The sequence below is a fragment of the Anas platyrhynchos genome, chromosome 2 (assembly GCF_047663525.1).
Source record: "Anas platyrhynchos isolate ZD024472 breed Pekin duck chromosome 2, IASCAAS_PekinDuck_T2T, whole genome shotgun sequence".
NCBI lineage: Eukaryota > Metazoa > Chordata > Aves > Anseriformes > Anatidae > Anas > Anas platyrhynchos.
In genome coordinates, this window is record NC_092588.1 from 135337477 (window position 1) to 135353929 (window position 16453).

Below are 16453 nucleotides of genomic sequence, written 5' to 3' on the forward strand. Positions count from 1 at the left end.
AGTCAAACGAGGAACAGAACTGTGTCTTTTAAATGTCTCAGTGAAGTGAACCCAAGTAAACATAATTACCTTTGTACTTTAGTCCCTTGTAACTAGAAGTCTTTAAGTTGATTTGGCTCTGAGTACCTGCCTTGAACAATCACGAGGCATTATTTTCTCTAGCTGAAAAGCTTGTTCAAGTGGTTCCTGACTTGCTCCACCCCTATCTGTAAGTTTGCTATTCTCTTAGCTGTGTTACAAACCCATGACATACATATAATGATAAAAATTATTCAGGTTAAATAAAACAATTACATATTACCACTCTCAAAGACTTTTTCTTCTTTTAAGCCAAATCATTGCTATGATGCAGCCGATAGCATAACCATCCAAATTGTCCCATATATACAATCAAAGGAGTGATCAACTGCAATCGTGGCAGGAAACAGCAGCAGTCTTTTAAAGTGGCTTTGCCAACAAAGAAAATATAATTTCAAACTAGCTTCATATAATAAATATAATTTCAAATATAACTTCAACACTTTGGGTGTCTCTATAGGGGAGTATTCAGAGAAACTAATGTCAGTTAATTACATTTGTTATTTCAATGCACAATTAAAGCATATTAAACCTCATCTCAAAACTTCTCAGCTAGGAGTAAACAACTTAATTAAGCTTGTTTAGATTTGAATTTATTCAAGAAAATTAGTCAGAAAATTAACTGAACAGTACAAAGACTCTTACTTTCCAACAGAATTGACCTTGCCTGGCATTCTTCAGGAAAACAGCTGATGTGATCTGAACATACTCCTATCTAAACCTGAATGACTTTTTTATTATCAGGCCATAAGTAGACTGAACTAGGAAAATATACGTGCTACTTACAATGGGAGGAGCCATACAGAAATCTATTGTCCTTAAATTTATGTAGATTTACTTCAAAATATTTACTGAATCATGTAATTTATCTACATATTCTTATTTAGACTTTTAGTTAGTTAAAATCTGATAGTGGATGGGGGAGGCAACTTTTGGTCAGAATCTTTTGGGTTAAGTTATCTTTAGTTACACTAAAAAATTTAGCAAATCACAGTCTAATATAAGGCACAGCAGAATTCAAGCAAATTTGTATGAGTTTTATATCTCCTCCAAAAACTGACTTTAAAATAACATACCCTGTTATTATCTGTTTTCCTTACAAGTTCTGGTATGCAGTAGCTTCAGACATCGTGTTATAAAACAAGAAAGAAAATGCACTGTTTTGAAATCCTGTGCTACTCAGCTGCTTTTTGGTAACATTGAAGCCAACGTCAGTCTAGGAAGATCGATCAGAATGTTTTTCCTATTCTGTCCCACAGATTTTCTCCTTTTCAGAATTTCTCCTGTTCTCACTTTTTGACAGAAAGGGATCTTAAGAAATAAAAATCTGTAAAAACTTTGTTTTAGAGAGATTGTTTCCCAGTTTACTGGCCTTGCCTCACTGCATTTCCTCTAGCCTTACAGCCTGCAACACATCCAAGAAAGTCTGTGTAAACAAGCATAGGAGTAAAACTTCTCTTTAGATTTGACAATAGATTTGTTACTTTCTCCGAGCTTAACTTGAAAGATACAAAGAGCTGTGTTAAAATCATATGTTTTCCATATATATAGTACAAAGCGGAGTACCTGCTGAGTATTTCACAGATTTCTGTCACAGTGTAACTGCTACAAATATAAATGTGTAAAATACCACAGACTTAAAGTATTCTCTAACCTCTTTTTTGTCTAAAGCAGCATATTCAGCTTCAATGCTTTCAGCTTCGGGATCACGTGAAAATACCATTCGAGATTCCAGGTTAAGAGCCAGCTCTTTGTGGTGCTGTTTCTCTGCACAGTCACATGGGGTATCTTTATTTTCGTTTTCTGCAAACAAATCTCCACCATGTTTTACTAGAAGCTGAAAAATAAAACGTCAAGGTAAACAGTTATTAATCACCAGCTCTAATAGCTCCCTGAAGAAATGGCATGTCATTCAAGAAGAGAATAAAAAATTATGAGCAAGAAAACAGAAAAAAGGGACAAATTTAATAGCAATTGCCTTTGAGAAACAAAGATTCTGTCATGAAATAGTTATTATATAACAATTGGATAAAACATTAATTAACCATTGGATTATTAATAGATTAAATTATTATAACTGTTATTAAATAAATTACTGCTTGATTTCACTTATAATTATAATGCAATTCCATGGAACCACATCTCAGACATACATTACAAGGCAATGCTGTACAATACATCTCTGTTAGGGTTTGAATACTGAAGTTCTGCTGCTGATAAGGTCAATGCTCCACAGAAAATGAGGGGCCTGAGTTCATCAGGCACATGGCAAATTGAAGCTGCAGTCACCATTAAATATTCTTTGTATGTGGGTATAACTCCACCATTCTTCACAACACTGACCCGGTACAAAAAAGATAGGGATCTCCTGGAAAGGGTCCAGTGGAGTGCCTGGAGCATTTCCCCTGTGAGGAAAGGCTGAGAGACCTGGGTCTCTTTCGTCCTGAGAAAAGAAGACTGAGGGGAGATCTTATCAATGTTTAGACAGAGGGATTTGGACAACCTCTTTTCAGTGGTTTATGGGGACAGGACAAGGAACAATGGCCACAAAATGGGTCACAAGAAGTTCTGCACCAACATATGAAAGGACTTCTTCACGGTGAGGGTGACAGAGCACTGGGACAGGCTGCCCAGGGAGGTTGTGGAGTCTCCTTCTCTGGAGATACTCAAGGCCCGTCTGGACGCCTACCTGGGCAGCCTGCTCTAGGAAGCCTGCTTTGGCAGGGGGGGTGGACCTGATGATCTCTTGAAGTCCCTTCCAACCCCTATAAATCTCTGATTCTGTGACCCACTGGTGGTGACAGAACATGGGAGGATCCTCAGATAAGAGGGAAGATGGGGCACCAGTTCACAGACAGCACGTAACACTACTGGTTTACAGACATGTAAATGGTACTGTAAGCACACATGCTGGGTCACACCAAGCTTGTCAACGCTTGATACAAAACACAGCCTTGTATAGTGCCATTTCACCGGCCTTGAGTCTAACCAGTAACCACCTAGAAATAAAGTTTCTCGCTAATAAACACTACTTGTGCTGCTCTCAGTATCTTGGCAAACTCATCTCCTGCTATAAGCTGATCTGATATAAGAAAGGACAGAAAACACCACAGATTTTAAAGGCCAAGAGTGGATCGTTTAGCTGATTTATTATGACATCTTTATAACAAATGTTAAACTTTTAATGATGGAGAGCTCAAGACAATCATTCGCTTCTAAAATGATTCATCTTATTTCTAAATAAAACTAAAATCTATAAACATTATCTTGCTTTCAGATCATGATGGCTATAACAACTCTATCCCGTACTGCAAGGATATTTTAAAGCACAGGTTCTAATTTTTATACTTCTAGAAAATAAAAGGTCCACAAATGGATCTGTTCTCCACAAAACCTTTTTGATTGTGATCAGTTACTTCTTTCTTTTCTCTTCAACATACTGTATTTCTTTATCTGCCACAGTAAAATATCTGGAATTATTCAGAGAATCAGAGAATGGTTTGGGTTGGAAGACACCTTAAAGATCACCCACTTCTACTCGCTCTGCCATGGGCAGGGACACCTCCCATCAGACCAGGTTGTTCAAAGTCCCATCCAGCCTGGCCTTGAACACCTCCAGGGATGGGGCATCCACAGCTTCTCTGGGCAGCCTGTGCCAGGGCCTCACCACCCTCAGAGTAAAGAATTTCTTACTTATACCTAAAGCTATCCTTTTTCAGTGTAAAACCATTACCAGTTGACCTGTCACTAGAGTCTCTCCCCATCATGTAGAGTCTTGTAGATTCTCTGAAAAAAATTCCTGTGTTCTCCAAAATAAAAAGAAAGCAAAACCAAAAAATACTGCAAACTAGTAAACTAACAAGATTTAGTTGAGTTAGATATTAGTGTCATCAAGCATGACACCATGTTTTCTCTTCATAGCAGAGTATCAGGTAGAAATAAAGAAAATACTGGGGTAATTATCAAGATATTCAGCCTACAGGTACCTTGCAATTCTTTTCGAATGTAACATTGCAAAAGCCTTAACTTTAGTTTCACATTCTATCTATACATTTTAAACTTTAACACAAATTTACCCGAAGGAACTAAGACACCTTCTGAAGAAGAAAAATAACAAATAATCTCGAAAGAACACTCGACAGACCTATGAAGTTCAAGATCTAATTTGCAAGATGAGGAATACGAAAATTGACAAGATGTTAAAAATGATACCATATTTCTTTGGTACCACTGTTAAAAAGGCTCATGTCTGCTAAGAAATGAAAAGGAGACTAATAATTTAAATGATCCCATTAAGAATTTAGATAATAAAAAATGCCATTTAACATGCCAAATATGCTGTGATAGAGTGGAATATATCTGCATGAAATAAAATCTGTTCAGCATGAAGGTCAAGCCTTTTTTTTTTTTTTGTTCAGCATTTAGAGGTAAGCACATTAACTTTGCCCAACTTATCTTTAGCAATGTGTTCCACACAGCTGTTCTGCTCTGAGAAGAAATGTAATGCATGTGAATGGAGAAGTATCAAGGCTGCACATTTGATTATCAGCTCTGAACAACTCAACTAGTAGGTGATTCAACCACAAGGCAGTACGTTTTTTTTTCCCTTTCCTTATGTGGGTATAGGGGGGATAGAAGTTATAAGGCTGGTGTTTTCCTGGAAAGTTAGGGAAAAACAAGGAAACAAAAATTAATTTTGATTTGAAGTGACAGTAATGATGCAAAACCAGGCAAGCAATGGAGAAAAAAGGCAAAATGCACTCCTGGGATTCTAAGTTACCTTCAACTTACTGGAGAGAGGGAAAAAAGTTGTGGATTAGGCAATTCAGTTTTCTATCTCTCTCACTCTCTTTTTTTTTGTTAAGATTTTTAATTCTCAAATAATCTCAGGAGTAAAGGAATCACTGTTAAATTCATTCACTAAGCTCTGTTTCCTGCTTTTCATAATGTAGTGTTCCTGCTCATAATCCTGTTCCTGTTGAAGAAGTTAAAAGGACAACGGACTACACTGGAGGACTTAAAATATCTCATACACTAATCATAGGGTACAAGTTCCTCTACTATGGAAGGGCACCTAATGAAGTTTGAACTTGGGGGTCGAGTAAAATACTCTTTTCAGAAAACATGTTTCTGAAGTAGAAAACGTAGTCCATGCATTGGCACTACATAACTGAATCCAAATTCTGGCAAATAACAGTCCATGTGGATCAGACTGTAAATCCTTCTTCAAAGACAAACTGAAAGCAAATCAGACTCACAATGGTTTAGTCAACTTAACACTGCATATTGTAATAATAACATAAACCAGTTCATATGGTTAAACGGGCAACAGTCAAGTAATTGGCTTAATTTAATGAACCGTATCACAGACAGTGAGAAATAAAATGATAATTTGTGAAGAAACACAAAGCATGAACTTTTGTGATGAGGTTAAAACCAATTGATTTTACAGTCTAGACTTAAAAGTTGCAGCCCAGGTCCAGAACCCCAATTTACTCCACAGTGAGCATGATTCCTTCCAAAATCATCATCTATATGGCTTTTAACTCTGTGAGCACAATTGCTTCGTGCTCTTGAAATTTAATCTTTTGGATAACTGTGTCTACTTCTAATACCACTGTATAACCCCATCTGGAGCCATAAAGGCAGCATGATTGAGGCAGACAACTCCTTGCTCCTTGTAAATCCTTTGTAAATATAAAGTCTAAGTTACCTGTGGATTTCAAGTGTAAGTGTAATAGCTACAAAAGACCAAGGAATGGGAGCTGCTCTAGAAAATGCAACTATTCTTTCTTTTTGAAGGATTTAACAATATGGGTCCAACTGCTGGCAGTTTACAAATCAGTGTAATAGATAAAATATTTCACAAATATGAGTAAGCAAGCTCCTAAGTGCCAGAAATTAAAATATGTTGGAAACTGTTTGCTAAATGTTTCTTCTGTTTATCTCTTCATTACCAGATGCAACCATTCTTATGTCAAACCATTTCATGTGAGCTTTATTTTGTTTTCACTGACTTTGGCTTGAAGAGGTTGATGAGTGCTAAATCCTGATACATCTCATTGTCTGCTAGGACACACACATTCATCATTTAAACAATAATGTTTAAAAACAAATGGATCTTCTTGGGAAAGGCTAGATAGAACAACTGTGATTGAAAATCTCTGTAGCTAGAATTTATCAAGCAGCTGGATCGAACAAGTGGTATTAAAAAATAGCATGAGAGAAAAGCACATGATCTTCTGCAATCCATAATTTTCTCTGTTTTTCCAATCTAAAAAAGAATTAAAAGTTGACAGTCAACTTAAAAGCAGTGTTTACTTAGACCAAGGACACAACCTGATGCTTGTTTACAAATCAGTTGCATCAAGAGGCACTATCACAGAATCACAGAATGGTTTGGGTTGGAAGACGCCTTAACATCACCCAGTTCCAAGCCCCCTGCCATGGGCAGGGACACCTCCCACCAGACCAGGTTGCCCAAAGCCCCATCCACTCTGGCCTTGAATGCCTCCAGGGATGGGGCATCCACAGCTTCTCTGGGCAGCCTGTGCCAGGGCCTCACCACCCTCAGAGTGAAGAATTTCCTCCTAGTGTCTAATCTAAACCTATCCTCTTTTAGTTTAAGGCCATTTCCCCTTGTCCTGTCATTATCTACCCAAGTAAAGAGAGGAGACTTCTCCAAGCTGAACATCCCCAGCTGTCTCATTTCTGCACAGGAAGTCGATCATATAACCATACAAATGAGGAAAGATGTAGTTGTAGCTGTCATTGACAGGAAGAGTCAGGCAATACTGTTGTGCAATTCAGTTACTGTGCACATTAATTAGCTGGATTTGAGTATAATTTAGCTAGAAAAGACTGTGACCTGCCTCCCTGGTGAAACTTGGGACATATGTAAGTAATTTTTAGGGAAGTGCTGAAGACAAACTGCTAGCATGGAGCTTGCAGAACAGTAACAACATGGCGCAGAGAGGCCACAGGGGCAAGATTTAGGAGGTTAAATAACAGAACATAGTAGCAGCATCCTGTTAACTCTTCTCATAACTAAGGGACCAGACAGCCAGAGGCTTACATTATAGCACAGAAAACATCACAGAGAAGCAGTTTCCATTCATTAGAAGCTCAGAAAACTACATAGGAAAGATGATCTTTATGCTAACAAAATGAAAAGCATGTTGGCTAGAAATTATAAGACACCAGGCTAAGCTTTTAAAGAAGGAACTAATGAAAAACCAGAACAGCATACAGTTCAAGGTCGTGACAAATTTTAAATGTTTAGATAGAATCTGGAATCTTGATGGAATATAATCAATATAACAAAGTGATACTACTGGACAAATTACATGAGAATCTCAGAGAAGTTCACAGTGTTTGAATAGTGATGCTATTTTTTTTTCCTTTTTAAAGCTCATAGATAAATAAACTAGCTCTACCAACAAATGCCAGAGAACTGTAATGGAATACAGTTCCGGACTTTAATAGAAAAAGCATTAATGATCACCTGACCAAAACTGCAAGAGAAGTGAGATGCTAACAAAGAACAGGAGTGCTACAAAGCCAGAGCACACAAAGTGAAACTTCAGACACTGAGTCTCCCAAGTATACTGAGAAAATGCTGTGCTAATATATGATGTGTAAATTAAATTTTCAGACCCAATAAATGACTGAATCATTGGCAAACTAGTTAGTCAACACATGAGAGGAGAAGCAACTCCTGACTTTGTCCAGAGTAATGCGCAAGACCTGATTCAAAATGTTACTGTGAAAGAACCACTCAATAACAACTCCCAAAATGTACTTAGAGCCAATGTCCTTGCCAAAGCAAAAAAAAAAAAAAAAAAAAAAAAAAAAGACAAATGATCTACTGCCTAATTTCACAAAGTGGTACTGAATAAAAGTGCTGAAATTTTCTAGAGACATAGAAGAATCTGTCAAGGTAGAGTAGCAGGACAGATTCATACAGGAAATAGGAAGCTGCAGCTGTCTCCAGATGAAGAAAATGTAAAGAACAGTCTGGAAAAGTGAAATGTAAAAACACAATGAATAAGGCTAATAATGGTTTTGAACAATGTGCCAAGTGCCAAACAATTCAGAATAAATCATTTCAAAATCATACAGTGAAAGTGTCTGTAAAGTAGGTCGCTGGACAAAAATGCAAAAAGAATCTCAAATAATGTAAAGCAGAAACATGACAAGAATTGCTGGAATCCTGCTTCTCCGTGGACGTACCACGTAGGTCCCTATGCTTTATGAAGGACACCAATCAAAGTCTGCTTCCAACTGAAGTCCCAGCACAAGTGGTTCTAGAACAAATCAATAAACCAAATACTAATGAATCTTCAGGACCAGATGGTACTTATTCCTGAATCATAATGGAACTTAAATAGGAAATTTCTGAACTATTTATTATAATATGCAACCTATTGCTTACAGCTGTCATGGTACAAGATTAGAAGGTGGTAAAAGTAACACTAATACTAATAATAGCACCACAGAAAATCAGGAAAATACAGAACAGTACATCTGTGGTAGCTTGATAAAGTAAACTGACAGAAAATACAATCACAAGCATTACTGATAGATATTTGGACAAATATGAAATAATGAGGAAAATACAGCTTTCTTTGAAGGACGTTACATACCACTAATTTATTAGATGTCTCTGAAGGAGTCAAAAATGTGTGCAAGAAAAAGCTGTTTAATGCAGTCTATGTACAGACCTCCAGAGAGTTCACCAAAAACATTTAAGAAAAGTAGACAAGCATGGAAAGCTGTTTGACCAAAGAAATAACTTGTTAAAAGACAAGGAAACAGGGAAAATGTCACTTTCTACTGCAAAGAGAGGTCACCAGTGAAGTCCCACCGGTCCTGAGACCTGCCTGTTTAAAACGTGTACAGGTATCTAGAAAAGCAAGGGAACAAGTTGATAAACTCTGCTGACGATACCAAGTTAATGACTGAAGAGCAGATTCAATAAACATGAAGTTATGCACAGCAGGAAAATAACCTACATTTTACATACAAAAGCTGAGCTCTAAACTAATCATTACCATTCCAAATACAAACCTTGATGCTATAATAAACAGTCTTATGAAAATGTTAGCTGTTTTTGAAAAGGTTAGATGTCTGTTCTTGTGTTCTTTAAATTAAATTACCAGCATAATTAAATACTATTTCTCATTATTCGGTATAGTTTAAAAATAAATTTGATGGGAGACCTTCAAAGTCATTATGATTCCCAATTACTCATTGATATCCACCACTTTCACAAACATTAAAGTAATTTTTAATTTATAAAAAGGTAATTATATTGGAGTATGTTTAATTATATTGAAGTATGTTAGCACAGTTGTATGGCATCCTATAAAAAAGCTGGGCACTGTAAATTAAAGACATCAAACCTGTTTTAGAAACATGGACAGCCAGCATTAAAACTCTAATTTTCTTTCAGGAAGTTATTTCACTTCTCTTTACACATACAGGTATGCCTCTGTTTAATTTTAAAGCTTTTTCTCCAATGGTACAGTCTTGTAATTATTTCCAACTCTTATAAGCCTATGTCAGTCTATACTGTGCTGAAGAGTTTATGTCACAAACTTAATGTGTATGTAATTCATTTTTTCCATTGTTTTCTATGCAGTGTATGTTCTGGGCTGCTTATCTTTGTCATTTTTTCAATTATAGAAAAATAGAATTAAAAAGTTATTTCAGTATACATTATCATTTTTTTTTCTTGAACTAATTTGTGAAACACTCTGCAAGTAATTTACTAATAGCAGTTATGCAGACTCATGATTATATATCAATTTTTACCTCGACGCAGGTTTTCATCCCTGAGGCAGCAGCATAGTGCAAAGGTGTATTTTTTTTATTATCAACAGCATCAATAGCTGCTCGTTCGTATTGTCCTTCATCCAGCTTTGCTCCCTTCCATTTCAAGATCATTTGCAGACAATCTGCTCTCCTGCAGTCATCTTCCGAGGGTCTGGTCAGGCGAGGATGAAGAGCTCCTTCCGAGATCATGATCTGAGGTCCCATACACAGTAAGTGCATAGATGTCTCATTGTGCACATTCCGTTTATTTGGGTTGCCATCCCTCACAAAAAGGAAAGTTCTGCAAGAAGGGGAAAATAGAAGAGAAGTAATTAGCATACAATTCCACACATTTTCGTGAAGTGGGAAGCGTCTACTATGACAGCTCTTTTTAATTCTTGACAATATTTTGATTAGCTGTGTGAGAGATTAACATTAATAGATAATTACTACTGGATATGTCTTCGGTTAACATGTAGAAGTACAAAAAAAAAAGGTCATTCATTACTCTATGTGGTGTTTACAAGTTGCTTTACTTGTTTGCATTTAATTCCTCTCAAAGACTACAAGTTGTTTTTATTTTCATTTTTGGGAAAGCTCTGTTTAGAACACCGGTCCATGTGCACTTAAGAAAAGTTGGGGGAGTGATAAACAACCACAGGCGTGAGTACTCTCTGCTCTCCTTCAATTCTCTTAGGAGTCAATAGCCAAGATTAGGATGAATTACGGAAATATCAAAAGCACATTTGATTACTTTGTCCATTTGTGACAAATTTTAGTTGGCCAAGTTTCTTCTAAAACTCTGCGTTGTTTTGCAATAAATGTTATTAAGTCACAAGACTGATGAAACAGATCATTTCTTTTTCTACTCTGCGTTCTTAATAGCAGTGCATTTGGTAGTAACCTAATTGAGAATGCTAGAGTACCTTCTTAAAAATTCATTCTTTTTCCCCGTATCTTTAGTCAGACATAAAGGCAATATTTACTATTTCTTGAAAATATTAAATACTTTTTCTGCCAGCACTGCATGCATTGAGTAAAGACACTATTTGCTTTCTCATTCTAGAATATATGAAAGTGAAATATAATGCAAATATGCCCACCTATGTGGATGACAGAGACTGGCAAGAATTGAAGTCTTTTCTTGGAATGCTTTAGAGGCAGTTCAAAGTGGACAATTAACTATAGCAGCAAAAAGGGTCAGCTGAGGAATGAAAGGGAAAGAACAGACTGATTCCTGGAATTGCAAATCTAATTCCTGACAGCTCCTGTGGCCACGCAGCTTTCTGCTGCATCTTGCCAGCAACGAACTATAGAAGTCACAATCCAGTTCTGAAATGGAAGAACTAAGACATGCCGTACAAGGCCCATGAAACCAAACTTGCTTTAGCCTTTTGAGGTATATGCTATTAATATAATAAATGATAAATTAATAATATATTTAGGTAGTAACATTTTCCTTAAAGGAGGGTGTACGGTACGAAATGTTAGGAAAGAAAAACTGTCTCTTTATAAGTGGCAATAAGAATCCCGTAGGAGGTACAAAAAGAAAGCAAGGTACTAGGTAGAACTGGGGCTGGGGAGAAAGCTACAATGAAAGGTTTACATGAAGATAGGAAGGATGGTTCACAAAAGAGGTAAGTTCACGCCAGATCGGAAGCATGGCACATACATTCAAGAAGTCACTGCAGAAACACATGTGCTGCTCCCACATGGCCCCTCACACATAAAGCCAGCAAACTCCCTATTCATCCCCTCTTCAGGCTGTTCCCTGCCTCCTAGCATTTTTCAAGAATGAAAAAAAACGTTTTTCTGGATTCCTTAAATCAATACAGGGGACCAGTTTCCTCCATCCCTGCCCTCACCTCTCAGACTAATTGAAAATAGTTCCAATCATTTTCTGTTCAAAACAGGCAGCTCAGCCACCCAAACGCAGGCACAGCCTAAATACAAAATCAGACTATTGATCTTGGTGAACAGCAGAGCTCAGAAGAACTTGGTAACCGAATTGACAAAAGAAAACAGAGGCAGTTTAACATTTTCATAGTTTTTTTCAAAGATTCTCCCAACCAGTTTATGCTGACTGACATCACTGCTAACTACCAAAGCCTAAAAAATAATTCCTGAGTTTCTATAACAACTTAAAAAGTAATCTCTATACTGATCTTAAAAAAATACTGCAATTATTAGTCCATATAAACTTCTGAATCCACAAATAAACTACTTCAGGCAGAGACAAAAATGGAAAATCGAAGCACATATAACAGCAAAAATCTTTTGGCCCAGAGACATGTATTAATCAATTTTAACTGTGGGTCCGTATAGAAAAATGCATAAAAGCAGTACAGCAACAATTAGATTGGATGTAACTGAAAGATCTGCATGTGAGGTCATTTACAACTAATAAAACAAGATGACGACATTCACATGTCCCACACAACAGTTAAGTTTTACTATCTTCTGTTCTCCAACAATAAATGTACCTCACTGTCTTTTCTGAGTGGAAACTGTGAGGCAATTACTTACAAAAAAATTGATATCAGGTTGTTACCTGCCCAATTATGCTGCTGTTACTGCCTGGTTACAAACTAAGGTGCCACCTCCCCTTTCCACTGTCCCCGAGTACACCCCAGCAGGCATTATGTGGCACACCTTTCTCTCTTTAGGAGCTCTCCCATTCTTTTGGAGGACAAAGCATAATCCTGAAATTATTTTACTAATAAAGGAAGAGGCTATATAGGGTGGGTGTGGAACTTCCCTCTCACAAATTACTGAAAACAGACTGAATTTAGTATTTCACTGTAAAAACGTAGGTACTGTTTATCTGGCCTTATAGGGGAAGGATGTCCTGACAATAGCCCTGTGGTCAGCTGATTTTCTCTCCTTTCTTCCCTTTGAAAATCTCTGAACATCTTGAGTTCAAAAAGAAATTTGCTACTAAAATATTTTTCTTTTAAAGAAGTGGTAACAAAGTATTCAGATGAAAAGAACTTCAGAAATACAAAGCAGTCTCCTCTATAAGCTTACAACTCCTCACCACAGGCCTGCCACACACCACTTGGCAGAAATCCTAGGAGGTCTTCAATAACAGGACGTCTCTGACAATCCTTTAATTTCTCCTTTTCAACTTATATTTTCTGATTCCTAAGCCTAAATTCTGTTCACCAAACCAGTGTCAGAAATGGGCTACATCTCTATGCAGACCACTCTGTGCAGACAGCCTACAAGATAAACTAATGGGGGCTGGCCCACATGTGGCTAATCTTGAATGATCTTTCTCCTTCTTGTTTGATTTTCCCTCCGTTCCAATTACTGTAATTGCAGAATAAAATAAGCATCCAAACAAGAAACACACACACAAAACCATTGTATTTGTTTATTTTAAGAACAGCTTCAATCTCATCAAACTTCAGGTAAGCCTGAAGAAAGATTTATAAATTTGCATTTTTGTATCACAGATTTGCATGTGTTCTCTAAAACTGATGATACATTGTGGTTTTTCCAAATCTTTCTGATAAAACAAGATCATGCTCTTCTGGAAGTCCTTGAGAAGTAAAAGCTGTGCTATCACCCCAGTCATCACTGGACTTTGTATGCCATCCATCACATTCCATTTTCTTGAAGATGCTGACATACATGATTACCACGTCACTTGCCTGTTTCATCATATGCTTTTTAGCTATATGGCTATGGTTAGCCTATATATGGCTATGGTTAGCTATGGTTAAAGGATGTGTATCTGGTCACACTATGGGGGAAAAACAGACCAAGTGCTACAGAGTAATAACAGTTTTGTGCATCTAATTCACTTACTTACTGGTTTTGAGTCTGTATTGTTGAAATATATTTTATTGAAATTAGCAATACAACAGTTAGAAAAAAATGATAGAGTTAAAAAATATTAGACATTAGTATTAAAGAAATTGTGTTAGTCTCCTCAACCTAATCACCTAAAATATATACTGTGTTCAAAACCATAATCTAATTTTTGAGTCAACCACTGAAATGGTTCCAATTAGCTCACAATACTTTGAAATAAAAAGTAGATTTAGAGATGAGGTTTTGCAGAACACTTAAAAATTTCAAAATAACTAAAATGAAAGGTTTTTCAAATCCCTCTAGAACACACTGAAATTTGCTTTGGATGCCTCAATATCCATTTTCCACCTTTTTTATTGTATTATCTAAAAAATAAGACATTATTCTGAAGGAATACTTTGTGAGAATACATAACACTGCCAAGTAATGTCTCAGAACTAAATTTCCACAAAACATTATGATATTATGAAAAGTTTTGATATAGAATGGTTCCCTTGTTGTTTTTCAACAAAACATACCAACAGAGACTGTTCTCACAATAACCAGCAAAACATGTATTGATGTTTTTCATTTTCAGGTCAGGATACATATGCTGGCATTGTAAATTTCAGTATTAAAACTTCTCGAAGACAACATTTCCCTTTCTGTAGCTAGACTCATTCAGCTGTTCTCCATCTTACAGCTTCCAGCTGTCTTCAATAAGCCACATCAATGTTAAAACTACTTGTACCTTTTCTCTAGGAGTTTGTGCTGAAATAACTAATTCATTGCTTTAAAAAGCCTTACTTTGGCAGCAAAAATGATCCTTAGAGAAACCTCTCTCATTACATTATAGCAGACATGGTAGTTGCATTTGTTATGAAATATGAATATGGTGAATTTAAGATTAAAGATCTTAGTGAGAGAGAGCATATTTTGTTTGCTTGTTTGTTTTCAGATGAAAGGGATTCAGCAATACAGGCAAAATGCTTCACAACAAATTACATGAAATGACAAGACTAACTGGTATCAAATGGTATCCAAAATAAAGTATAACATTTCCTTGACTGAATAAGCTTTGTGTAGTTTGAAATAAGAAGTGGAAAGAATGAAATGACAGAAGGAGAGAGAGAGATTAGAAAAATGGAAGCAAGGAAAGAAATGAATGAAGGAAAAGGAAAAAAGAACTCAGTGATGAATGATGAGATGAATTGCATGGAAGGCAATTATGTATGAGAATGGTAGATGCTTTGGATATGAAGATTTGCAGGTACCCATTGTAAAACCTGCATATAGAAAACACACGGCTAAATCTAAGTCCTCTTGGTCTCTGTGAGATGTAACTTTGGAGACTCACTGAACTGAATTTTTTTCTAGTTCTTTTGCAATAAAATCTGTTTTACAGTACTACAATACACTAGTATATTTTCTTCTGTTAACTTCCTTTTACAATTCATTTTTATTTTTACTTCAAGTAAAGATCACCTCAACTTAGCCTTCAATGTATTTTTAAACTGCTGTATGAACAAAGAAGTACAAAGTTGCTCATTTTTCAATTCATACTCCTTAAGTCCTAACTAAGGCATTGTCAAATCAAGATTAAATAAAGTTTTCTCTTTCAACATTACTGTTTCCTTCTACTACAACCCATGAAAGTTATTAACCACAGGTCTCCTAATGGTTCATCCCCAAACCCCTGCATCTTCCTTATAAAACAAACAGACAAAAACAACAAAGTTCACTGCCCTAGGAAGAAACAGACAGCAGCTAAGGATGGTAAACAACTTCCTGTCTGCCTCCTTTTTCACTGGTTTTAAAAATTAGATAACTCTTTCACATTCAAGTCAGTAGCCCTAGCTATTTTTACCTGGAGTCCAGACCTAACAAACAATTTCTAAGCCTCTGTGTAACACAAAGTTTGTAAAGGCAGCAGCTACTTTCGAATTAGAAGTATGAGGAATGACGATCAGATGTACAGGAATGAACAGATAAGAAAGTGTAATAAAGATGGGGCCAGACCCCCTCTGCAACCACTACGGTGGGCTGCGGTAGGGTACGAGGACACCCAAATGGCAGCTGCTCTGCAGAAGCCCTCAGCAGGATTTCCTGAGGACAAGCACCTGAGGCAGTGTTGAGGCTAAAGGCTTTACCTCGTACAAAGGCCTCACAGCCTGCTAGCAGCACGAAGCCAACGAAACAATTCAGTACTGCATGGGGGGTGGACTTTGCCTTTCCCATCAAGTGAAGCTTGATTTTATTTCAAAGTTTGAACTCAGTCTGCCTAACGTGCTAGACGGCTGCTATTAGACCCACATACTTCAAATGTCAGGAGCGTCTTGTGGGTATTCGTTAACCACATCTTTTCCTCCCACTTCAAGGTGCTTTATATCCAACATGCTGACTCTGCTACTTCTTTAATTCAAAGTAAAATGTCACTCTAAAATTCAGTGGAGAAATGTCTGTGATTTCTGTATTACACCGAGCCAGGCCTTTAGGCCCAGAAGGCCTTCATTGTCACCTCCCAAGCCAAATGAAGTTTCTCAAGGATCTTTAGCTATCTAATTATTGCTGTTTAGAGTTGATAACACTACAATGTACATTTCTGTTTTCTGTTTTTATTTAGCGCTTTATCATCACTTACATTCCGTGCTGTGATATTTTAAAGCATGTGATTCACTCCTGAATCAGGTTACAATGCATTGATTTCAGAATAGCACAATGTTTCTGTGGTGACCTGCAAAAGCTGTAAATAACACTCTTT

At 36.8% G+C, this 16453-nt stretch overlaps 1 protein-coding gene across 4 annotated transcripts in view; it reads right to left on the reverse strand.

The window, feature by feature from the left end:
• ANKIB1 (ankyrin repeat and IBR domain containing 1) overlaps window positions 1-16453 on the reverse strand; it is a 97278-nt gene that overhangs the window by 37429 nt on the left and 43396 nt on the right. For all 4 annotated transcript variants that reach the window (XM_027450764.3, XM_027450763.3, XM_072033644.1 and 1 more), the window contains exons 3-4: window positions 9895-10195; window positions 1733-1915 (exon numbers count right to left, since the gene is read on the reverse strand). In XM_027450764.3, coding sequence (XP_027306565.1) covers window positions 1733-1915; window positions 9895-10195 — 484 coding nt within the window. The remainder of the gene's footprint in view (window positions 1-1732; window positions 1916-9894; window positions 10196-16453) is intronic.